We start from the raw sequence: 25,020 nt of genomic DNA on the forward strand, positions 1-25,020 counted from the left end.
TTGGACCTTGTGACAGGACAGATATGGGATAAGAGACTGTGTCAGTCATCTGGTCATCCCAGAGGAGGGTGTGGTACCTGCTGTGACTTTATGTGTTTGGGGAGCTGGCCAGAACTTCTGAGGCCCTTTATAACCTCATCTGCAATCTCCGGCACTGCCCACAGTGAGCAGTGGTGCTCCTGGCAAGCCAGCTGGCTGGGTGTCTTGCGGAGAAGCGCAGTGAGTCAAGGTGCAATTCACACTCACTTTACCTTTTCTACCAGGATAACTCCTTATAAAATGATGTGCATAAACATGAGCTAATTACTAATGGCTGACCCTTGCTAAGCAATTTTTTAAAAAGCAAGAATAAGTTTAAAACCAGATTGAGCCCTGGATGGTGTGGCTCAGTGGACTGAATGCTGCCCTGTGAACCAAAAGGTTACCAGTTCGATTCCCAGTCAGGGCACATGCCTGGGTTGTGGGCCAAGTCCCTAGTTGGAGGCGTGTGAGAGGCAACCACACATCAATGTTTCTCTCCCTTTCTTTCTCCCTCCCTTCTCCTCTCTCTGAAAAATAAAAATAAAACGCACACATACACACACACACACACACATACACACACACAAAACCCAGATTGGAAAATATAAAATGTGACATCGTTTTATTAAATTCAGGCATTACTAGTTGTTACTAATTTTTAAAGACCTAAAAGGATATTCAACCTGTATGTTTTCTTTGAAAAACTTTTCTGGGGGAGTGGTGGTTGGAGAATCATCACCTTATGGTCTTGGTTCTGGTCATATGAGCTTTATGAAAATTAAAAGGGTGTTCATTGTGAACTCTGTCACACACACAAAAGAATGTACAGGTGGAAGAACTAGAACAGATATGTAACTTAGGACCTCCTTATGAGCCTCACTGAATGTACCCCTTCCTTCCTTGCCTAGGGATGGTTCCCCTCTGGGATTTTGTGTTAAATCATTCATTTGCTTTTCTTTACAGTTTTAGTACTGAACCATGTATTACTTAATTTTCTAGTTTTTAAATGTCATATAAATGGGATCATATTGCATGTATTCTTTCATGGCTGGTTTCTTTTGTTCAATGTTCCTTCCTGTAGTTGTATGGTGCTCATTTCACTGTGGATTTTATTCAGTTTATTCATTTTTCTATCCTGATGGCCTCATGGTTGTTTCCAGAGCTTGTATTCTGAACAGAGCTGCCATACCATTCTTTCCCATGTCTTCTGGTATAATTGTACAAGAATTTTTCTAGGGTATATGGTTATTAAAAATAAAACTATGTGAGTAGTATATACCTGGTGTAGAAACTGTTTTACGAATACTTTTCCAAACCTCAAGATAATAACATCTCTTGTTCATCTTGCTTCATACTAGATACTATACTAAGAGCCCAACATGCATTAAAGCATTTAATTTTTATAATTGCCCTCTGAGGCAGGTGCTGTTTTACAGAGGAGGACATGGAGGCCTAGGGAGGTTAAAAGACTGGCTTGGGTAGTGTGGTTAGTGGCAGAACTGGCCCTCCGAGCCTGGTGTGTTTGGACCCGATGAAAACATGAGCTTATCTCATTGCACTCCTGTCTACCCACTGTCCGCCATCATTAAAGTATCAAACAGTAGATGGTGTTTGCATATAACAGAATAACACACACACTCACTAATTCCCCTCCCTTCAATGCCTCTTCTGGGTCCCTCAGAGTGTTCTCAACATTTAGGACCAGAGGATGGAGGGGTGCTCACCTTTTTTTCGTGGTGAGTTTTCAGTTTTAAGAAAAAATCTGGATATATCCCAGATCATGAACAAAAATGCAAACCTTGCAACACACCGATGGTTACAATGTTTGGTTCATGATAATTCCAAGGACTTGACACATAGTAGGTGCTCAATAAATATTTGTTGAATGAATGAAATGAATACCAGCTACATATTAAGTGCTGAGTAATGGAGCCATCAAAGCTTGGTGGTTAATTGTATAAAGCTTTCTGGTAGGATGGGCTGGGGACCAGGTGAAGCAGACCAGAAGGTGGTCATTCCTGGGGTAGGCGTTGGGGGTCGGGGAGTCATTTCTGACTGGGGCCTAAAGGAGGGATGAAGTGAGTAGATGTGTCTTTGACCAAAGCAAAGTCCTTAATCTGAGCAATGATGGGGGTGATAGGGAAAGCCAGCCAAGAAGGGCAAGAATCCCGAAGGCCTTGGGACAGTGTAGAGACTGGTGGTTAGGGTTTGGAAAGGAAAGATTGAAATAGAGTTCTAGGAAAAAGGGATAAGATGTTTGGTCTTAGATTATTACTCTCCAGGGCCACTTGGACAAAGGGCAGGGACTGGCTTTATAACATTGAATCTCCACAGGGTGGGGACATGGGCTGGGGAAGTTGCAGTGGCTTAGCCTGGTTAATAGGACAGACCTCACCAAGGGCAGAACTCTCAAGCCAAGCTTTACTTCTCCCAGGATCCCCACAAGGGCCTTGGACCCCTTGTCCTCTTACAGAAAATTGGCCACTATCCCAGGCTGTCTTGGCTGAGGAAGTCAGGCTCTGACTTGTGCCTCTCCTTAACTCACCAACCCAACAGCCCTGCCTAGTGACTGCACCTGAGGTCAACTCTCATTAATGGCTTGGTTGCTGTGTAAACATCTACTCCCTCACCCATCAGTTGCTCTCCCTGGAACCTGGCCTGCACCTTTTCCTGTGAACAGAAAGCATGAGCTGCAAGGTTAGAAAAGGCATAGGCTCTTTGATCCCTATAGGCCTAGTGTGCAGATGCTTTGGTGTCTTCCAAGTGAAGAGCTTACAGGCTGCCTCCCAGCCCACAGCCATGGAGCAGAAGAACCTCAGAGATGACACAGGTCCTACTTCTTAGGTCTTTGTCTCAACAGGCTCTTTACTGTCATAGCACCTCATGATTCATCCCTCTCTTGTGAGGGCCCCCAGGTTCCTCTACTGTCTACCCACTCTCTGAAATACCTTCATGCAAACCTTTGCACCGATACTGGCCTGCCTGCCTTTTTACTGAAGCCCATCCTCACTCTTTCCAGGGAGACTCTCTTGCCTTTCCCACCAGACTAGTTGCATTCCACATTGCCCAAGAATGGGCACTGTCAGTAGGCATTGCATTCCTGAGCATCTTCTGGCCTTTCTCATAAATGTGGGTCTGTCTTCCCTCTCGGATGGGGAGCTCCAGAATCCATGTCTTCTTCTTCCATTGGTGCCTTCCTCCCACCCTCCAAAAATTAAGACAGGGTTCAGGATATGACAGGGACATATCAATCACAGAATCCTTGAATCCCCCAACAAGATGTTATTTTGTCTAACTCATTATCCATCTTGGGGAAATTGCTTCAACATCCTCCACAGGAACAGAATGAACAGAAAAAAAAATTTTCTAATGTTAAAACCACCTGATCTGCCCTTTCTTTTCAGGTGTCTCTTGGACAAAATCCACTTGGGCTAAAAGAGGAGGTTCTGATCTCCATATCTGATGGTCTTTTTGTTTACCTGCTCTTTGTAAGCATGGTGACCACTCCAGAATAATGAGTATATAAAGTAATGAGTATATAAAACTTCCTTAAATGGGAGATATAATGCAGGCTCCTTTAGGAAACCATGACTACCTATCCTACTTCTGGGAAGTTCTTTCTCAACTCCAACTTCCATCTCTCCAGCTGCAGTGAAAGCCTGACTTCTCTAGCTCTCTTTGGAGTTCCATTATACTTGCATGGACCATCAACAATATATCCCTCACACTCAGACCCATGGTATCCCTAAGCTACTGATCATTCGGGAGGTTTCAGGATTAGGTAAAGAGCAAGATGAATAAGCATGTCACTGATTTATAACTTATATTATAATATTATCAAAAATCATGAGAATTTCTGATGATCTGTTAAGAAATGAAAATTTATGAATTATTCACAAATAACACATTTTTTGTGTTGTCCCAAATTCTCTTTTCATCCAGTAGTGTGATTGTCCAAGGATTGGTGACATAGTTCCTTTGTCAAAGAAAAGATTCTCATTGGACCTTCTTTGGGGCAGCTGAGATATGGTGGGCGTTCTTTTCTGGAATAAAGGAAGTAACCATGGCAAAAGGTCTCAGGTCTTCCCTGCCCCTTGGATGAATCCCCATGGTAGAATAACAGTAGATAACATTTATTGAGCACTTGCTATGTGCCAGATGCTGTGTTAAGCATTGTCCATGCATTATTTAATTTAATCCTTCTACTCATCCTTTAAGAAAGGCAATATTAGTGAGCATTTTACATATGTGGTTTAGGAATGTGAGTAGGTATATTCCACCAAACATGCTCATACATCCATAGCAGCAGCAACAACGACAATAACATTAATGAAAGACATTTCTACTTCCTCATCAAACCTGTCACTATTACTACTGTAGTAGCAGCAACAACCACTACCGACCTATATGATTTTATTCTTAGAGGCTCTATTCTAAATCCTTTACATGGATTAATTCTTTTAATCTTTAAAACAGCTTTATCACGTGGGTATGATTATCCCCATTTTACAGATCATAAAATGAGATAGAGAGAGGTTAAGTAATTGCCTGAGGCTATACAGCTAGAAAGTGGCAGAGCTCGATTTTGAAAGTAGGCATTTTGGAATCTGGGTCTGTGTTCTTCCCTGATATGCCATGTATTTAAACTTTTTAGTTTCAATCATATTTAGAAATGATTTTACATAGTGACAAAGTACACATATGTATACATATCACATACAATCAGAACAAAAAAAGATCATGAAATGTTATTACTATGTATGATACACTCTGGTGTTTTTTATTTTATTCTACTTTTCTTGATTATGTTCTACTCTATTAACTAGATTAAATTAAAATTTTGGTTACTTCCATGAGTGAATCACAATGTGAACTCTGAAAGAATGCTGCTGCCCCAGAGCCTCCTGCTTCTTAATGATTACAATAAAGCACATATGCATTTGCACTCTGGATTTTACTGAGCAATGTGCCAACCTCTGTAATTCTCAAGGCAACACTGGGAGGGAAAGGCTCACTCCATTTCCCAGAGGAGTGAAGTGTCTTGCACCATTCACACAGTGATCATCACGGCAGAGGTCTTGGTTCCTATCCAGCCCTTTTGGGTTGAAGGTCCACACTATCCACACTGGATGGACAGTACATACCGATGTGGATCTGTTGTGACATCTTCCAAGGTTGCTGACAAACTGCTGTAAACGGGATGGGGTGGCAGGATTGGTATATATAGTATGAAAAGCAGCACAGAATCAAGGGAGTAATGGCAGGGGGATGTATGCTCTCCTCACATGGCTCTGTCTAGATTGGTCCTATTATATTCTGAGACAGAAGCCATGCAGACTCATACCAGTAGTATCTATCCCTTGGCCTTCTGGGCCCTGGAGGAAACACAGAGACTTGAGGTGAAATCCAGACATACTATCCTTGCTTCGGAGCTTGTTGGGCATTCCAGAGGCCAGTGAGGCAGTGTGTGCTCCCTTAGGTATCATGGAGAACTCTGAGGGAGGGGATGCCTCTCTTCAGCACAGGCTGGCCAAGAAGGCCTAATAAGTTGGCTTAGGATCTAGTTGGTGTGTAAGGGGGATAGGGTGTAGGTGAGAGTGCACGTGAGCATGTGAGTGTGTGTTTGAGATTGTGGGTGGGAAGGCTAGCATGCAAGTGCATAGTGTGTGTGTGTGTGTGTGTGTGTGTGTGTGTGTGTAGGGAGTAGAATATGCTGATAGATGTGAGGGATTTGGGAACAATGTGGGAGTGTTGGATATGTGTGGAGATAATGAAGAGATTAAGTATGTGGCTTTGGCAGTGCAGAAAGAAGCCATCAGTGTGAGGGAAATCACCAAACGCACCCCAAGTTTCATATCATTTGTTGATCTCACATTCCCCGGTGTTGGGGCAGGGGTCAGGGGTGCCGCGACCGGTCCTATCAGCACCACGGACAGCGGCGTTGACTTCATCAAGTGGGCGGTTCCGGAAGAGCCGCAGTCCTGCCTTTTCTTTCCATTCCAACCTGAGTCACTGCTCCCCATCCTCCAATTCCCAAGTTTCCGCAACTGTGGATAGGGAAGATGGGGTGGGAGTGCGGGAAGTGAGCTGGCTCTTTGAAGATAAAAATCGTGCAGTTTAAGGTAAAAGGCCATAAACATGGGCCGCATCGGGCACCCAATTAAGAACACTAAGGGAGAAGCGACAGCAGCTAAACAACCCAAGCCCATAAAAGACATCTAATTGCTCTTAACCCATGGACGCACCAGGCTCCCCGCATATATAAAAGGCCCAAAGATGTCGGAGACGTAAACACCTCGTCCACTATACCCTGCATTCCGATCTCTCCCTCCTCAGAGCCGCCCTTGTACCAAAGAAACACCATGACTTGTGGATCTTACTGTGCTGGCGGCGCGTTCAGCTGCGCCTCCGCCTGCGGGCCCCGGCCAGGCCGCTGCTGCATCACGGCCGCCCCCTACCGCGGCGTCTCCTGCTACCGCGGCCTCACCAGGGGCTTTGGCAGCCAGAGCCTCTGCGGGGCCTTCCGCTCTGGCTCCTGCGGCCGCAGCTTCGGATACCGCTCTGGCGGCGTGTGCGGACCCAGCCCGCCCTGCATCACCACCGTGTCGGTCAATGAGAGCCTCCTCACGCCCCTCAACCTGGAGATTGACCCCAATGCGCAGTGCGTGAAGCATGAGGAGAAGGAGCAGATCAAGTGTCTCAACAGCAGGTTCGCGGCCTTCATCGACAAGGTGGGTGTCCTTGATCACAGCCTTCCTGAACCCTCCCAGCTCAGGACTCAGGAAGGCCCCCGAATGGGGGAGTCAGAGGCAGAAAGAGCTGTACCTGTGTGAGCTCCCATTCTGATGAGAGAGGCAGACACACAAACGGAAACACGCCCAGAAGACTCAACTGGGCGTTCAGGTAGGCAGAGTGAATGGAAGAGAAGTGTGACCAGGTTGTTCTGAGATGCAACTAGAGTTCAGGAAATTGAGGAGGAAAAGATGCTGCTTCTGGAATTACAGAGGTGTCTAGGCCCAGGCGGAGGCCTGTGTCCCCTCTGAGGACCTAGGGTGGATTGGCTATCCAGCGAAGCAGGGCAGGGGCCAGGGTAGCAGGGCGCCTCTTCAGATGGCTTGTGACATCATCTCCCTGTTACCTTTCACCAGAAATGCCATGCTGTGACCTGAATCTGGGAACTCTGCCTCAGAAAGGCACCTCTACTAGCTTCAGGGTGAGGGGGTGAGCCCGCCACCTGGAGCCTGACTACATGCTACCTGGATTCATCAGGGTGGGGTAACTCAGTTCACCTGAGAGAAGGGATTGACCTTTCCAAGACCTCTGCTCCCATTCCTAAAATGAAAAATCCAGATATAGATCATAATCAAGATTCCAGAAGTTCATATGTCTACCTCTGCCAATCTAATTTCTGCTGAGCTGCAGGCTTGGGAGTTCACCTTAAAGCAACCCTCCAAATAGGCTTTGGGGCACCAAGAGCCATCTGACTCTTATTCCCCACCTGACATGGTAGGTGCGCTTCCTGGAGCAGCAAAACAAGGTTCTGGAGACCAAGTGGCAGTTCTACCAGAACCGCAAGTGCTGTGAGAGCAACCTGGAGCCGCTGTTTGAGGGCTACATCGAGACGCTGAGGCGAGAGGCCGAGTGTGCGGAGGCCGACAGCGGGAGGCTGGCCTCAGAGCTAAACCACGTGCAGGAGGTGATGGAGGGCTACAAGAAGAAGTGAGTGCAGTGTGGCTGGCTTTGACACTGGGCACAGGAAATGACTTAGGTTAAAGCCCATTGGATTAGACACGAGAAGAACTTCCAAGTAGGCTGAGCAGCCCTGCAGGCCAGGCTGGCATGAGCAGCAGGATCTTCTCGCCTGTGCAGTTGTTGTCCAGAGGCCTGCCTAAGAGTAGGGCTGTGGTTCCCCCAGAAGCTCTCTCCCCTGCTTCAGCCTTCTCTTCTTGAGCCTCATCACCCAGCGCTGTTGCCTGCGCTCTGTGGGAGGAGACTTTTGCTGCCTTCCAGGCCTGTGACTTCTGACTGCCCACCTAAAGCCTATGGATCATGGATGTGATATGAATCCCAGTGTCACTCAGGGCTGACATGTCTTGGGGCTCTGGGTGTCCTACTGCCTAGGGTGTTAAGTGCTGATGGTCTTTGGGACTCATAGACCGTAAACCTGAGCTAGGATGGACACCCAGGTGAGAAGAGGCGGGAGTTGCAGTGACCCAGAGTGGATGGGCTGGGTGCTGAGGCCTCATTTGCCTCCTGAAGTGACTTGAGAGCAGCTTTGGGACACAGGGCTATGAGATTCCAGAAGATTAGCCCCATGGGCCCTCAATTCAAAGTGGAGACATCCCAAATCCAACCAAAAGGACCCCACAGGGACACCGGGGGTCCGGCTGTGTTGGGAGGTTCCTAACATTGCCCCCTTCGATGTTATGAAGTGGAGGGGTATTCGTGGGAGACCTGCCCTTCCCTGACCTCCCACTCTGCCTCTTCTGCCTCAGGTACGAGGAGGAAGTTTCTCTGAGAGCAACAGCCGAGAATGAGTTTGTGGTTCTGAAGAAGGTAAGTAACGTGAGATCAAGGCACAGACCCAGGGGATCTCAGATTGACAGACTCTTCTTGGAAACACGCAGAGGGTTACAACCTCAGTGTGGGGAGCAATGACCTTTGCCAAATCAGGTGGGGGAGTCCCAGAGATCAGGTCATGGAAGACACATCCAGAGCTTTGACAGAGGGCAGTAACTGTACCCACTAGCACCCTGTCCTGGGCAGGGCTGTGGCTCGGTTGATCTCTGGATGTCCTGCTCTGCCTCAGAGGTTGTGGTCTGTGGGTCCCATGGAGGCCTGGCATCTTCAGTCTCTGTTGAGGGACAGTGTCCTGTGTCCTGTCTAAAGCTGTGGGATGTCTGACCCAAAAGAGGAGCAGAGACCCAGGGTGTGGGGGAGGAAGGGACAGAGTTAGGAGTGGCCAGTTGGAGTCTGGGAGGAGTGCTGGGCGACGGGGAGGGGTCAAGTTGGCTGAGTGGGAGTGAGTCTGGGCAGGCATCCTGGAACAGGGTGAGTAAAAGGAAACCTGGGAGGGTAAGCTGTGTCAGGTGGGAGGGACAAAGGCTGGTGGCCCATTTCCAAGACACAGAGGGGTTTGTTCTTAGATCCGGAGAAAGTTGTGAGGCCCATCCCAGGAAGGTCAGAGGTATGGAGATGGGAAGGGAATGGGAACACTGGGAATCCTTCCCTCAACCTGGCCCCCATGAGTGGGTGAGGAGAGAGTGGAGTTTGGAGTAATGATCACCAGGGTCCTCTGAGCTCAAAGACTGCCCACCTTTCTAGGATGTGGACTGTGCCTACCTGCGCAAGTCAGACCTGGAGGCCAATTCGGAGGCCCTGACCCAGGAGATCGACTTCCTGCGGCGACTGTATGAGGAGGTGAGGGGTGTGGTCTGGGCAGAAACTGGCAGCTGGCCTGGAGGAGAGGCCTTAGGCTTGGGACAGGAGGTCGACAGGGACTTGGGCAGAGGGCTGCAGTCCATGAGGTGTGGGGGCTGGAGACCAGGGAAGAGCTGAGAAGATTGGGTACATGCTATGGTGGGTGAGGCTGTGTCATAAACATGGTTCTCCCCCCTCTCATTCCCACAGGAGATTCGCGTCCTGCACGCCCACATCTCTGACACTTCAGTCGTTGTCAAGATGGACAACAGCCGGGACCTGAACATGGACTGCGTCATTGCCGAGATCAAGGCTCAGTATGATGACATTGCTAGCCGCAGCCGGGCCGAGGCTGAGTCCTGGTACCGCAGCAAGGTGAGTGGCACAGGACACCTGCCCCCTAGATATGGCAGCGGAGGAAAGAGGGACAAGTATTGGAAAAGGCTTCTGTTGTCTGGGGATTCTGGTCCCTGGGGATGGTAACAGGGGGGCAGAGAGCTCTCAGGTTGAGGTGGCAGAGCAGGGCTGCCATGGATGTTTGTGGTGTCCTGAATTGGTGGGACATGCCATCCTGAGTGTCTGCTTCCCCCCAGTGTGAGGAGATGAAGGCCACGGTGATCCGTCACGGGGAGACCCTGCGCCGCACCAAGGAGGAGATCAACGAGCTGAACCGCATGATCCAGAGGCTAACTGCCGAGGTCGAGAATGCCAAGTGCCAGGTATGGGTCATCTGTGCCCTAGATCCCTAGAGAGGCTGGGGGCTTAGCCAGGGTCCCTTAGGCTGTGGATTTCACCATTTTTCTCTAGTCCATTTACAAAAATTAGAGTCCCAGGGTGTGGTCACTCAGGGAAAACCAAGATAATGAAGGTGAGGAGCCTATACCTGGGCTATTCTCAGCTGGCTGGGGGAGACTGGACACATCTAGGAAGTGGAGAGAAAGATCTGGGGACCATAACCCACCTGTGTTCCTCTGGGCCCCCAGAACACCAAGCTGGAGACTGCAGTGACCCAGGCAGAGCAGCAGGGCGAGACTGCCATCAGTGATGCCCGCTGCAAGCTGGCTGAGCTGGAGGCCGCCCTGCAGAAGGCCAAGCAGGACATGGCCTGCCTGCTCAAGGAGTACCAGGAGGTGATGAACTCCAAGCTGGGCCTGGACATCGAGATCGCTACCTACAGGCGCCTGCTGGAGGGCGAGGAGCACAGGTGGGTATCATAACCAATTTTCTCTCCCAGCCTGCTTGGGTTCTCACGTGCCCTGTCCCTCACAGTGGCGGCATGACTCTTCTCTTGTTTCCACATATCCTGACCATGCATCTGGACAGGTAATTTGAATAAGTTTTTTGGGTATGTTTCTAGCCCCATTTGGGTCTCTCTTGCCTGCTTGGTGCAGAACTGGAATTGGTTCCTTTTACAAATCTGCTTCTCAGGTCAGTTCAGGCAGCAGTCATTGCTAGTCCTGAGAAGCCCAGCCTGGACTTTGTGTCTCCTTCCCTCCACAGTGCTTCTGACCTCCAGGGCCATATTTACCACATGCCACTCTGGATATAAACTCTCTTTTTAAAACTGGCCCTGGCCTCAGCCCATGGTGTTCAGATTTACCGCATAGAACAGCTTTAGTAGGGGATTTCATTAACTCAAACTTAGATATTCTAACAATAGTGAGTAACCCTAAGCCATCTTCCATTACAGCAGGTAGGACTTGTCAGCAGGGGTCTCTCCCTTGAGGAGCTGCATCTTACACTGGGCATTTTTGCTTGCGGCTTGCTTTGGGGGCAGCAGCGGGGGCAGAGTCACTTTCTTATGGCTGGAGGGCAGATGAGCAGCTCCTAGGAGTTGAACACGCCCAGAGTGTTGCCCTTGGGTTCTTGCCCCTGGTTGGTCAGGTACCCACAACCTGAGCTTTCTTCTTCTTGTGCCCAGCCAGCCCCTGGCCCTGGTCAGAAGAGAGTGGAGGGCGAGGATGCAGAGGGAGTGTCCAGGGTGCATCCTGTGTATTGGGGCGATGGGAACACAGGTTAGGTGGCTGGAATCAAAGCGATCATATGGAGAGACTCACAGTGTACTCATTGGAGAGCTTGGAGGCATAAGAGCTTTCTGGGCCTGGAGGGTTTTATTAGTGAAGAATTCTGGGAGGAAGAATTTTTCAACACTGAGTTTGGAAGTTGGAGACACATATGGAGATGGCCCCGGAAACTGAGTGGCCCACCTCTCTGCCACACAGGGCCCTTCAATGAACTCAGAAGCTTTGGTGTGAGTTTCCTAGGAACCTTGGGTATGGATGATTAGATGGTGAATTAGCTGTGGGTTCTCTTCACATCTGAAGCTAATTTGACATCTCTTTGCCACTGTGCTCCCACAGGGACTTCCATGTGTTCCCCTTAAAGAGACAGCAGGCTGGGAGGAGTTAGGTGGCTCAAGCTATAGCTCTGCCTTAATCTCTGGTTATTTCCTCTCTCTGGGCCTCAGTTTCTCCATATATCAAATTTGGGAGTTGGTGTAGGTGGTCTCTGAGCCTGTTCTAAATGGGTTCTAAAGTCGTATTCATTCATGCAATGCAACAGTTACTTACTGAGCCAGGCATTGTTTTAAGAGTTGCTGATTCTGCAATGTGGACAAGAATAGACAAAAACTTCTGCCTTCCTAAAGTCCACAGTCTAGGGATACCAATCAGACCAGATTTAGGAAGGCACACCTGCTGCCCCTTGCATTTACCAGCATACATAGTAGCAGCTAACATTTCTGAAGTGCTCACTCTGTGGCAGGCACCAAGTACTTAAATGTATCATTTGATTTCATCCTCACTACAGATCTTGGAGTAGAGTGTCTCTACGGAGAGGTTAGGGTTAGGGAGGGTAAATCTGAGGTTGCTCAGCTAACAGTGGGTGGAGAGCCAGGCACCCCAGGAATTCTGTCTCCAGAAGACATTTGCTGATGAGAACTCTCCTGGCTTCTGGACTAGCCCTGTTTGTTACCCGGAAGGAGGACCACGGGTCTCGCCTGTCGGCTGCCTCCACCAGGCGGCTTTTCCATGGCATTGACCTCTTTCTTTTCTTTCCCCGACAGGTTGTGTGAGGGCGTCGGTTCTGTAAATGTCTGTAAGTAGCTCAGGCCCTTATCCTTCTCCCACCGGGGTTGTCCCAGTGCCTTTGGGGAGGGGGCATTTTGGCTTGCCCCAAAGCCGCCTGGTTGTGGCGGTGCCTGATGTGCATCCGGGCCTGTTCTCCCCTTTTAGGCGTCAGCAGCTCCCGCGGTGGCGTCGTCTGTGGGGATCTTTGCGCCAGCGGTGCTGCCCCTGCTGTCACCACCGGCGTCTGCAGCGCCCCCTGCTGCGGCAACGTGGTGGTGGGCACCGCCAACGCCTGCGGCCCCTGCCCAGGCGTAAACTCCTGCAGCATGGGCTGTAAGAGGTGCTAGGCCGCTGCAGCCTCTGCCAGTGCACCTTCTGGGCACCCTCTACCCAGCCAGGACCTCATGAAACCGGAACACCCCTCCCGCTACTACCCCACGCACCGCCAGCCGCAGGCCTCCCAAGAACCTGTCCCCTGATGTGTGTACTTGGCACATCTTCTCTACCTGCTTCCTCTGCGTGCCGCCCCCCAGGCGCCTTGAGCCCTGAGCCCCAGGGAGGCTGGGGCAGCACCTTGGTCTCTTTCTGTAGTCCTTCCTAGTAGTTGATTTGCTTTCCCTCTGCCTTCTGTTTTTTGCTGGATTCATTGGTCCCGCTTGACCCCTTCACCGCAGCTTGGAGAAACAGGGCAGGCCCCAGAACCTCCCTGTCTGCCCTTCCTGGCTATCTGCCAGTGTGCTTGTACCTGTGGAACAGAGATGGGGGATACTGATGGTGGTTTTCCTGTAATTTTGTGAGGGCTGCCTGCAGAAGCTTCTAAAAAAGCCAAAGACTCAACTGCCAGCAAGTTTGTTCACCTTCGTCTCACTCTGTGTTTCCAATAAACCAGTTGTAGCTCATCAAACCTGGTTCCTTCAGAGTCTTGAAAATGCCAGGCCCCTCCTGTGAGAGGTGCTTCCTGGCAGAGATTTCCCCAGGACCTCTCCGTCCACTCAGTTATTTTTCAGCAGGTGACAATGGCTACAGTACATGCTGCCCCTCTGGCTTGAGCAACCCATGCCTTGGGAAAGCAAAGACTGAGGGAAGCAGGGCATCTGTGTGGTGAGGGTTTCTCTAGACTAATTTTCTCACCTTCAACCCTGTTGATACCTTGGTCTGGAGGATTCTTTGTGGTGGGGCTGTCCTGTGCATGGTGGGATGTTTAGCAGTGTCCCTGGTCTCTACCCTCTAGATACCAGTAGTCCTCCCCCAGCCCCAATTGCAACAACCAAGGATGTCTCTAGACACAGTCAAATGTGCCCTGGGGTTCTCAGCCAGGGAGACCTTGCCCCACAGGGGCACTCCTGGAGGGGGAAAGTATGTGAGAAAAAAGGTGGAGGTAAGGATGGAAGGAAGGCATGGTAGACAAGCGGTGTAGGGGAGTCAGGAGAACCTGGCTTCTAATCCACAGCCCTGACTCTGCCATCTCCCAAATGTGTGACTTTGGGTGAATTGCTTCCATTTTCCAAACTTCCATTTCCTTGGCTATAGAATGAAGGAGGTTGGGCCATATTTTTAAGGTTCCTTCTGGTTCCCTAAGTAAGATTATATATTTAAAAGTGTTTTGGTAATTAAAAAAAAAAAAAAAACTATATTTGAATGCTGGTTCAGCCATTTACTCATTCTGTACTTGTGGGAGTAAATTCTGTAAATATAGGAGCTGCAGATATAAGGAGCAGCCCCAACCCTTAGGCCTGAGAGAGTACACCCAAGGAAGAGCCCCAAAATGTCACCTCCACCAAATTCTCTTGGGAAAAGTTGTCATAGGGTCAGTCCAGACTCCAAGGGAGGAAAGGTTGGATCCATCTATGAGATAAAGTGTCACACACAGAGAGGGGAGAAGTGGGGGCCATTTCTGAAGATAGCTACCACAGGAGGATTAAGTGAGGCAATACAAATAAAAGTTTAGAGTACACTGTGGCACAAAATTACTACTCAAAAATTGCTATTTATTATTGCTGTTATTTTTTGTTACTATGATATAACAGCACACACTTCCTAGGCTCTGAATAGTAGGAGGCAGAATGGGGTGGTAGAGAAATACTGAAACCTGGAAGTCTGGAATCTTAGATTCTTGTCCTGGTTTGGTCACCAGGAGTATGTGGTCAGGCCTCTTCAGGTTTTGGAATTTCAGTTATTTTATCTACATTTTGGAGGGACAGCTGGCACATTAAAGGAGCAAGCACTTCAGCTGCTGTGCAGGGCAGGTGCCAAAGGACTGCCACTCTGGATACTGTCACTGCCACCACTGGCCTTATCTCAGCTGTCAGTGCAGGGGATCATATTCCTTAGAAGTCAGCAGGAACAGTCCAGAGAGGAGGCAGTTGGCCCTCTGTGAAGTGTGGAAGGCCTCATCATTGGCCCAGACCACCTACCTCTACAAGGTGATGGGAAAAGTGCCCTGAAGGAAGTAGGAATGAGAAATGACCTTCGATGATGAAAGCCTTTATGGGGTGGAGTTGGGGCTGGTGCAGGAGGGGGCAGTGGAGAAGAGTGTAGAAATGAAGGGCCCTTTTAAAACTTCTAGGGGGCACTGTGGAGCCGTCCCCATTCTCTTGTACCAGACTTAGGAACTGATTAGAGTTCCTGGGAGTTTCCATGCTCCTTCACCAGCCCCACCTCTTCATTTGCATTCCCCATGTCTAGGATTCGTCTCTTCTTCCTGGTTAACTCCTTACTTATGTTAATTTTATTTTTATTTTTTTCTGTAAAATGTAAGCTTCATGGAGGATAGGCAAGGCATCTTTGACTTTTTTTTTTTTTTCACTTGTATGAGTCCAAGTTTGTATAACAGTACTTGGTGTGTATTAAGTACTAAATAATCATTTGCTGGTTGAATAAATGAACTCCTGGTCTTCCATTAGGTCTCAGCTTCAATATTACCTCCTTCAGGAGGTAACCAGCTTTCTGTGGTTAATAACCCTCCAATTGTGCTTCTTATTTCTTCCTAGTACCAAGGCCCAGGCCTCTTTGCAACCCACCTCTCCTTGACAAAAAGGTGGCAGTGGTGGCAGAGGAGTGGGGCTCAGATACTCAGGACAGGTGGCTCTAACAGATGGAGAGTCTGCAACATCAACCTTGCCTGGTTCCTTGAGCTGGTAGAGAGGAAGGAAGGTGCATCACTCCAGAGGCATGGAGCCTCCCTGGGCTCCCCAGGTGGCATTTGGATGACCTCTCAAGGCTGGCAGTCCTTATGATATCCTCTTTAAGGCCCTGGGAGGAGAGTATTAGAATCCCAGAGCAGAGCTCAGAATCATTACCTAAGAAAGTCAGAACTGTAAAGGCCCTTTCAAAGGCTCTGGTCCCATCCTCATTTGACAGATGTTCAGGGCACCCTGAGCCTGAGCAGGGGAGGAAGGTGGGGGGCAGTGGGGAGTCGTGAGAGGCCCTGAGACATTAGTCAGAGCCAGGTATGTAGGACTGGTGTGCTATATTCAAGAGCCTGGGCTTCATCCTGAGGGCAATGGAGAGCCCCCTGGAAGGTTAGACTTGGGTTTTATAAAGATATCTGGTTGCTGAAGAGCAGAACTCCAACCAAGATGGTGGTGGCTGGGCCATGGGTGGTAGCAGCAGGGAGAGTGGAAAAAGATGGATTAAAGGAGTACTTGGGAGGTAGAAAAGAAAGCACTTGGGGTTTAATTAGATTTGAGGTTGAGGGTGAAGGCATAGATCATAGGTTCAGATTTGGGCAGCTGTACTGATGATCTTGACAGGGTAGGTAGGAGGAGACCTGGGTAGAGAAAGTGGGAAATAGTGAGTTCCTCTTGAAGGTCAGTTGGAAGGGGCTCTAGGACTGCCAAGTGGAGATGTCCCATAGGAACTGAAGAGGCAGGTGGGTCTGAAGCTGAGGAATCAGGTCAGGGCTGCAGGAGAGTCATCAGGTCTCTGAAGCACAATTGGACAATTTTAACCAAGGAGGACACTAATGATGGTGGTAACTGAAGGCAAGAGACTGATTGCTCAGGGAGCATGTACAGAGAGGCAAGAGAAGGGCCCTGAGACACTTGAATGAGGGAAAGGTTTCCTAGATGAGGGATGGGAGCCAGGGAGCAGAACTGCTTGGGAGGAGCTGAGAGCCTGACCTGTTGAACAAAGAGGGCCCGAGACTCTGGCTCAGGAAATGGGAGGAAGAGAGGATGTCAGATGAGGAGGCAAGAGGGCCCTAGAGATTCCAGGAGGGAGTGTAGGAAGGTGGTGGGTCCTCGTAGGACAGCATGGTGATGTGGGTAGAAAGGTCAGGGCCCGGAGGAGGGAGGGCTGGTCAGCACTGGTGCTGAGGTAGAGCTGGGCAAAGGGAGGAAAGGAGAAAATGGACATCACAGGGTGGGACTGAGGCTGTGGAGGGCTAATCCATGCCTGGTTCTTTCAGAGTGGGGTTAGGGGCTTCTCAATATCTTTCTCCCAGGAGCTCCCAGCCTCTTTCTGAGCCAAGGACAGGAGAGGTAGGGGCAGAGGAGCTGTCTGAGCCTTGGGGTTGAAGCTCTGAGGAACTTGGGGATGATGGCAGTGAGTGGGGCAGTTGAGAAAGTGAGTAGATGGTGGTGGGGGGGAAGTAGATGGTGGGGGGAAGTAGCTCCTCTTACCAGTTAAGAGCTTTTGAGAAGGCTTTCCTGGGTGCTGAAGAGGTGTGTGTATGGGTGGGTGGGTGGGTGGGAAGATGGGAAAGGGGTGGGTGAAAAGAGTCTCATCTCCCTCGTTTGATGGGCAGTAGTGGGAATGGATGGTGTGAGGTCCAGACTGATACAAGGTGGCCCTCTGAAGTGGCTGTTAGCACTTCTGGAGGTTTCTGTGGTGCATGTGTGTTGTGTGGTAGTGTTGGTGAAGGTGTATGTGTGGGAAGGGAGTTAAAAGCAAACATACTCACACACACACACACACACACACACACACACACACAAACACACACACACATATGCAGGCTGCCTTCCGGAAGATTCCATGGCTTCTGGCTCTCTTCAGAACCAGTCAGAGGAACAAGTCTCAAACTACCCCAGACTGGCAGGTGTGACTTAAGGGAAATGTGACTGTGAATACAGTTGGCTCTGCCTGGCCAGGGAAGGATGGCACTATTTGGGGAGAGGTTGTTCTGTGAGAATCCAGGTTGAGGGCTGGCCAGAATGACCCCAGTCCTCAGGTCATCTCGCTGGGCTGGGGTGCTCACCGGTCAGTGGACCTGGGCTTATTCTGAGAGAGCAAGGCATCATAGCACAGAAGGCAGGTCCCCCAGTTTATTGGAAAAACAGAGGACAAGGGGCCAGAGAGGCAAGGGAGGCAGTCCAGCAATGCTCCTTCCAGGAAAGGAGAGCCCTCCTCCCTGGGAGGGGCCAGAGAAGACGGCAGAAGAGAGGGGTCCATTCCAAGCAGCAGCCCCTTCTGGTAGTAGGACAAGGTGAGCAGAGGAGTGGCTGATGCGAATGAGCCACGAGGTGTTCTTCTCAGAACACAGGGGAGAAGCTATCAAGGCGTCGCTATTCTCAGCTGGGGGTGGGGCAGTGACACGTCTGGCAGGCAGAAGGGGCTTCTCTGGCTCGCTCTTGGGGCAGCCTAACACCTCCCGGGGCAGCAGGGTCCCCCTCCACAGGTGTTGAGCTGGCAGCAGGGTGCGCACAGTCCGGTGCTCACCGCCAGGTTCCCGCTGCAGGGGGCGCTGCAGGCGCTGCCGGTCACAGGCCGGGAGCCCGACACGCAGAGGTCCCCGCAGACGACCCCGCCCCGGGAGCTGCTGACGCCTGCAAGAACAAAGGCTGGATCAGGAGGCCTGGCTGTAGCTACTTCCTCCCGCCACCTTCCTTTGGCCTCTGTGATGTGTCCAGCCTGCCAGGGAAGGACTCAAAAGGCCTTCAGTTCTAGTCCAAAGATATGGGAGGCACCTTAGCCTGAGAGCCCGGAACCTTGGGTTTTCTGGCCCAGGTTCTTCTTTGTGACCTCAGGCAAGCCCTTTCCTCTCTCTGGGCTTCCTCACCTATACAAGGTGGGGGACATACTGAGTGACATCTTCTAGCAGTGACATAGTATTATTCTTTCTCTCTCCAGCCCCATTCCTGCTGTGAGGTCCTTCCTGCAAGTTAACCTCAGTCTCTCTTGCTGTATGACCAAACTACTCCTATTTACATGGGGAATTATTGGAAATATTCTTCTCAGTGTCTCTATACACTCCCAGGAAATTCTTGTTGTCCAACCTAACTTTTTCCCTTTTAGAGCTCACAATACTTACAGACATTCACAGCTCCAACGCCTTCACATAGCCTGAGTGGGGAAAAGGTAAGAAAGGCGAAGAGAAAAGAGATCAGAATGAGATCTTCCAGTTTTCCCTAGGTGCTGACATTGGTCCCCTCAGAGCTATCTCTGGCCTAGATTTATGCCTTTGTGGAACTTTAAAAAGTGTCTTTCTAGCAGTTGCAACAATGCCAGGGCCCACTCTTCAGCAAGCAGAATACAGGCTGGATTTCAGCTTTCATTTACCCCTTGGCTGGCTGCCTTTGCTCAGTGAACAGCTTGAACTACCCTACCTGGCACATGTGTAAAGGTTTGGTTTTAGGAAGGGGAAGATTCTCTTGGGTGGTTACATGAGGCCAGGGTCAAGTTTGGCCAGCAACTCTGCCTTAGGACAAGGTGACCTTCTAGAAATGAGGGAGGGAGTGGATATTGGAAGAGTTGAGGGTAGAATAACTCAAGGGTATTGTGAGCTGAGAGGCAGGGTGCCTAGGTTCTCAGCCTAGCAAGGCCTTGTGCTGCTTGGAATTCTACACATCAGAGTGGCACAGGCTTTGTTTTTCCTGTGTACACTGTATCCAAGTTCCAGTCCTTTGAAATTTAGGATTCAAAGATCCCCGAATCTAGCTTGGGGCCAGTTATTGGGCCTGAGACTGAGATGTGGAGGAATCAAAAGTAGGTGGGTCTATGCATGTGGAATTCTTGGGGCAACTGGGTTGGGCCCCACCTCTGCTCCTCGCCCTCCAGCAGGCGCCTGTAGGTGGCGATCTCGATGTCCAGGCCCAGCTTGGAGTTCATCACCTCCTGGTACTCCTTGAGCAGGCAGGCCATGTCCTGCTTGGCCTTCTGCAGGGCGGCCTCCAGCTCAGCCAGCTTGCAGCGGGCATCACTGATGGCAGTCTCGCCCTGCTGCTCTGCCTGGGTCACTGCAGTCTCCAGCTTGGTGTTCTGGGGGCCCAGAGGAACACAGGTGGGTTATGGTCCCCAGATCTCTCTGTTCATTTCCTGGATGTGTACAGTCTCTTGAACCTGCTAGGATCACCTCAGGAACAGGCCTCTTGCCTTCACCATTTAGGTCTCCCTGAGTGGCCACAACCTATGACCCTAGTCACACAAATGGACTAGAGAATGATGGTGAAGTTCACATTGCCTGTGGGACCCTATCTAAGCTGCCAGCCTCTCTGGGGATCTAGGGCACAGATGACCCATACCTGGCACTTGGCATTCTCGACCTCGGCAGTTAGCCTCTGGATCATGCGGTTCAGCTCGTTGATCTCCTCCTTGGTGCGGCGCAGGGTCTCCCCGTGACGGATCACTGTGGCCTTCATCTCCTCACACTGGGGGGAAGTAGACACTCAGGATGGTATGTCCCACCCATTCAGGACACCACAACCAAGCATGGCAGCCCTGCTCTGCCACCTCAATCTGAGAGCTCTCTGCCCTTCTGTTACCATCCCCAGGGACCAGAATCCTCAGACAACAGAAGCCTTTTCTAATATTTGTCTCTCATCCCTCCGCTGCCATATCTAGGGGGCAGGTGTCCTGTGCCACTCACCTTGCTGCGGTACCAGGACTCGGCTTCGGCCCGGCTGCGGCTGGCGATATCGTCATACTGAGCCTTGATCTCGGCAATGACACAGTCCATGTTCAGGTCCCGGCTGTTGTCCATCTTAACGACGACCGAGGTGTCTGAGATGTGGGCGTGCAGGATGCGGATCTCCTGTGGGACAGGAGTAGGGAAAGAGAATGACCAATTTATCTGAGCTTTTCCTCACCTGGCAAGGCCAATGTCTATCATCTCTTTGGCCCATCTGGAGCCAAAGTACCTGATGAAATTGTATAACTTTTTGTCTACATAAAAAACTCCCTGTTAGAAGAAAATACAACTACTTCTCAAATGCCTGCTTCTGGGATTGCTCAGGCCCATGTGGGCCTAGGCAGCTCCCTCCAGTCAGCATGCTGTGGAAGCTTCCTCAGGGCCAGACCTTGTGTAGGGGCCACGTCACAGCTTCCTGGACTGACCACAGAGAAGAAGGCTGTGGACTGCCAGAGAAGTTCTGGGCTGGACAACATGGAGTTGAGGCTGCATGATTCTTCATGTGACCTCTGCTTTGCATTCCCAAGACATGGTTGTCTGTCCTTGTTACCCCTTACTACTTTGTCCCTTTTTGTTCTCTATTCCTCCATCTCCTTTCTTCCCTCTTCCTGCTTCCATCCAACCCTCCAGCCTCCCTTTTCTGTTGTGTCTATTCAGGAGTCATTGTGCCGCCATGGCTGAGAGCCTCTCACCTCCTCATACATTCGCCTGAGGAAGTCGATCTCCTGGGTCAGAGCCTCCGCATTGGCCTCCAGGTCTGACTTGCGCAGGTAGGCACAGTCCACGTCCTGTGTGGGGTTCAAGGGGCCATGAGGTCAGCTCTCCTCACAGTGCTCTGAGGGCTTGGCTGTCACGTAGCAGGTCAGAGAGGATGGGGTGGCTGGGACTCAGGGTGGGGCTTAACTTCAGGCACTCACCTTCTTTAGAGCCACAAACTCATTCTCCGCTGTGGCCCGAAGTGCAACTTCTTCTTCATACCTGAGGTGGGCAAGGAGAACAGAACCCCATCTGAGCAGCTCTCAACTTGGCTATGAAGCAGGCATGCAAACATGCCTGATTCATAGCTCTCTCCCATCTTATCCCCTGCCTCCGAAAGAAATGAGGCAGCAGAAGGAAGAAACCAGGCTCTGGTCCAGGCCTACGTGGATGCACTTGGAGAACTGAAGCACCTCTGAGCTTTTCAGTGGAGGTGGAAGGGTAGGATCTGGAAGCTGTGTGTGCATGGGTGTGTGTGTGTGTCGGGCGGGGGGGGGAGGTTAGGACATAGAAGGTGGCTTATTTTCTCACCCAGGTCTCCTTTTACCTTTCCCCTGACCCTTCCTCTTGTCCCTGGCTTTGGGATCCCCTCTCTGTCATTCTCCTCCTGGGCTCAACCGAGAGGAGTCAAGCCCATCACTTCCTCCTACTCTGTGGGCAGGCCAGATCAGAGCGAGAGGCAGAGGTGTGGTGGACTGGGACGTCCATGGCTGGGAGCCTTACTGAAGGAAGCTGGCACCCCTCAAAACCAGATTCCTTCAGAGTACCTGGTGTGTACCCTTTATATCAAGCATCACACATAGTAACTGAAGGTCTGTCTGTTACTATGGCATGCCTGCCTCTCAGCAGACTGGAAGCACCACAGGACAGGGACAGTGTCTCCTGTTTGCCTCTGAATCTCCAGAACACAGTCCAGTGTCTGGCTGGCACTTGGTAGGTGCTCAGAAAGTGTTAGTTGAGTAAAGAAGTAAACCTAAGAAGAATAGTCATGGCTTTGATGGCTAGAAATGTTAATTTTTCTGGGGTCTTAAGAGAAGGGTCTGGCAGATGAAGGAGGGAGAGAACATCATTTCCCTGAGCTGCTGGTAGGAAGCCAAGGAGAGTTCCACCTCTAGGGGGCAAGGACCCATTCAAGGGACCATGTGCCTTAAGGAAAGACAAGAATGCTGGCTCTCTCCCCATCCTCAGGCAGTGACCCAGACGCAGACTTGGACACTCCCCTGTGTTGGGAGCTTCCTTCAAACCCTTTCCTGAGCCAGCCCTTTCTGCACTTACTTCTTCTTATAGCCCTCCATCACCTCCTGCACGTGGTTGAGTTCCGAAGCCAGCCTCCCGCTGTCGGCCTCCACACACTCGGCCTCCCGCCTCAGCGTCTCGACGTAGCCCTCAAACAGCGGCTCCAGGTTGCTCTCACAGCACTTGCGGTTCTGGTAGAACTGCCACTTGGTCTCCAGCAGCTTGTTCTGCTGCTCCAGGAAGCGCACCTGCCACCCAGAGGCAGAGCCTGAGACTCTCTTCTTGTAGTATCAGAGGACAAGGCAAGAGGAGGTCCCAGTACCAGGACCTACAGGCTCCCAACTCTCTTACCCAGAATACTCTCTGGTGGGGGTTATGCCATCTCAAAGTCTCACCAGGACTTAATCAGCTCACCACCTGTAAGTTCTTCTTGTGAGCTAACTTTAGTCTCTTTAAGGCAATTTATCTAGTGTCCTGAAAAGCACTAAACCTTGCTGAGTCCATACTCTGCTGCTGCTTGTTAATAATGTGTCCTTGGCTGCAGCACTTAATCCCTCTGCAGAGTAGTCACCTCACTATGAGGATTTAATGAGCCCTGGAACCGAAAGGCACCTGAACACTGAACAACTACTACACCAAGTTAGGTGTTGTTGTCAGTGTGCAAATGAACAGTTCCACCCTTTAAGAAAGGCAGGCTATAAAAGTTGAAAAATAAAGTACGTGTCAATCATTGAACACCTACAATAATGATGCAATTAGAATAATAGTCACCTAGGATATTACTGCAAGAATGTTCTGTGCTCCAACCCCCTCATTTTATAGGTGAGTTTGAAGGGATCTCCTGCTTGAGCTCATGCAATGGCAGAGGAAGAACTCAAGCTGATCTGCTGCCTTGCAAGGGGGGCGGGGTGGAGGGAGTGCTTCTCTCACTATAGTAATTACCAACTATTGGGCCCAAGGACAATTTCTCTTCCATTTCCCTGCCAGGAGGTTGGCCCACTACCCCATTCAGATCCCTTTGTCTAATAGTTGCTACACCCCTGGTAAGTCCTTTTCTATATTTTTCTTGATCTCTCATTCATTAGGAGTTTCAGATTTTTTTTTTTTTTTTTTTTTTGTCTTTGCTGGTGGATATCTCTCTCAAGGTTGGCTCTGGAATGCTCTGCTTGGCCCAGAACCTCTTCCTCATTGGAGCTTTCTGCCCCTGGCCCCTTGTACCACTGAGCTGGACACTGGCAATCTACAGATGGTTCCAATAGCACCCAGACCGCATACTGCCTGCTTCCCCATAGGGCCCAAAAGAGTGGGAACTGTGTCTATAGCTCACTCCTGGGTCCCCAGACCTGGGCATGGTGGCTTGGACAAACCATTCTGGCCCCTATCCAGCAACTAAGTAACCACAGGTACGAAACAGCTATATGATCTGCGAGATTGCCTCCAGGCAGTCTTCCAGGACTGTACCCACGAGCCCTATCCTGGATTTAGAGAGCACCTCCTTGCCGTGTAACCAGCTGTTTGCTTCAAATACACATGGTGGCCCTTTACTCACAAGATGTTATCTCTCAGCTCTACAGGTTCTTCACCTGGTTCTACTTGTGTTTTCAGTTTGTCCCAAGCATCAGACTGGCAGTTCTTGATTCTATTCTTGTCTTTCTATATGTATTCTAGAGGTATAATTGCCTCTTCCTCAGGACTGAGAGCATTTCTGGGTAAGTTCCTGCCTCTGACTACCCCCTCAATGCCCATCCCAAGTCCTGAGCTGGGTGGGGTTCAGGAAGGTTGTGATCAAGAACACCCACCTTGTCGATGAAGGCTGCGAACCTGCTATTGAGACACTTGATCTGCTCCTTCTCCTCATGCTTCACGCACTGCGCATTGGGGTCAATCTCCAGGTTGAGGGGCGTGAGGAGGCTCTCATTGACCGACACGGTGGTGATGCAGGGTGGGCTGGGTCCGCACACGCCGCCAGAGCGATATCCGAAGGTGCGGCCACAGGAGCCAGAGCGGAAGGCCCCGCAGAGGCTCTGGCTGCCAAAGCCCCTGGAGATGCCACGGTAGCAGGAGACGCCGCGGTAGGGGGCGGCCGTGATGCAGCAGCGGCCTGGCCGGGGCCCACAGGCGGAGGCGCAGCTGAAGTTCCTGGGGCCAAATCCACAGCCCATGGAGCTGAAGCCACAGGTCATGCTGGAGACAGAGATGTCTGAAGAGTGGAGAAGTTGGAAGAGGATGGAGCCAAATGCCTGTGCTCCCCGCGTTGTGGCAGGCCTTTTATGCACTGGGGCAGCTGGTATTAAAAGGGACAGCAAAGAGACAATAGCTGCATTTTATTGGCTTGGCATCACCCTGAGCTCTTAAGGGCCAACCCTGCTTGCCTCTTCAGTGTAGCTGTGTCAACAATCCCCAGCCACGGGCCTGTTTCATCTTCAAAGCCCTTTATAAGCTTCCTCATGGCCTCTCCCTGCCCATGAGGTCGTGGAGAAGTGGAAAAGAGAGGAGGGCTCCTGACAGCATCAATTGGATTCCATGCTCCAATGTAGGGAATGGGTGCAGTGAACTGGGATGGAGCCTGTTCTCTAAAACCTTTTCTGGAAGGGGCATAGCTGGGGTATGGGCTCCAGCCCTCTGACCTGGCCGCTGGTGGAGTGATTGGCCGGTCCCAAGAAGAAAGAA

The 25,020-nt window shown here is 50.6% G+C and overlaps 2 protein-coding genes across 2 annotated transcripts; one reads left to right on the forward strand and one right to left on the reverse strand.

Annotated features, from left to right (window-relative positions):
* The first annotated feature begins 6,383 nt into the window (after positions 1-6,383).
* On the forward strand, positions 6,384-13,398 carry LOC150011793 (keratin, type II cuticular Hb6). The gene is made up of 9 exons (XM_090275562.1): positions 6,384-6,752; positions 7,532-7,740; positions 8,517-8,577; positions 9,346-9,441; positions 9,652-9,816; positions 10,035-10,160; positions 10,425-10,645; positions 12,506-12,537; positions 12,675-13,398. The coding sequence occupies exons 1-9, from the start codon at positions 6,384-6,386 to the stop codon at positions 12,854-12,856; spliced, it is 1,461 nt and encodes a 486-aa protein (XP_090131688.1). The 3' UTR covers positions 12,857-13,398.
* A 4,409-nt stretch (positions 13,399-17,807) lies between these two features.
* On the reverse strand, positions 17,808-24,533 carry LOC150011794 (keratin, type II microfibrillar, component 7C). The gene is made up of 9 exons (XM_090275563.1): positions 24,150-24,533; positions 22,390-22,598; positions 21,276-21,336; positions 21,051-21,146; positions 20,317-20,481; positions 19,973-20,098; positions 19,489-19,709; positions 18,763-18,794; positions 17,808-18,277 (listed from the first exon to the last, which is right to left on the reverse strand). The coding sequence occupies exons 1-9, from the start codon at positions 24,531-24,533 to the stop codon at positions 18,093-18,095; spliced, it is 1,479 nt and encodes a 492-aa protein (XP_090131689.1). The 3' UTR covers positions 17,808-18,092.
* Between the last annotated feature and the right edge of the window lie 487 nt (positions 24,534-25,020).

This window comes from Furipterus horrens, unplaced genomic scaffold (assembly GCF_987537825.1).
Source record: "Furipterus horrens unplaced genomic scaffold, mFurHor1.1.pri manual_scaffold_4, whole genome shotgun sequence".
NCBI lineage: Eukaryota > Metazoa > Chordata > Mammalia > Chiroptera > Furipteridae > Furipterus > Furipterus horrens.

Coding starts and splice junctions, on each gene's coding strand:
- LOC150011793 (XM_090275562.1), top strand. CDS start 6,384: ATGACTTGTGGATCTTACTGTGCTGGCGGCGCGTTCAGCTGCGCCTCC. Junction 9,817..10,034: donor AGTCCTGGTACCGCAGCAAG/GTGAGTGGCACA, acceptor GCTTCCCCCCAG/TGTGAGGAGATGAAGGCCAC. Junction 10,161..10,424: donor TCGAGAATGCCAAGTGCCAG/GTATGGGTCATC, acceptor CTGGGCCCCCAG/AACACCAAGCTGGAGACTGC.
- LOC150011794 (XM_090275563.1), bottom strand. CDS start 24,533: ATGACCTGTGGCTTCAGCTCCATGGGCTGTGGATTTGGCCCCAGGAAC. Junction 22,599..24,149: donor TCGCAGCCTTCATCGACAAG/GTGGGTGTTCTT, acceptor TCTGGGTGGCAG/GTGCGCTTCCTGGAGCAGCA. Junction 19,710..19,972: donor TCGAGAATGCCAAGTGCCAG/GTATGGGTCATC, acceptor CTGGGCCCCCAG/AACACCAAGCTGGAGACTGC.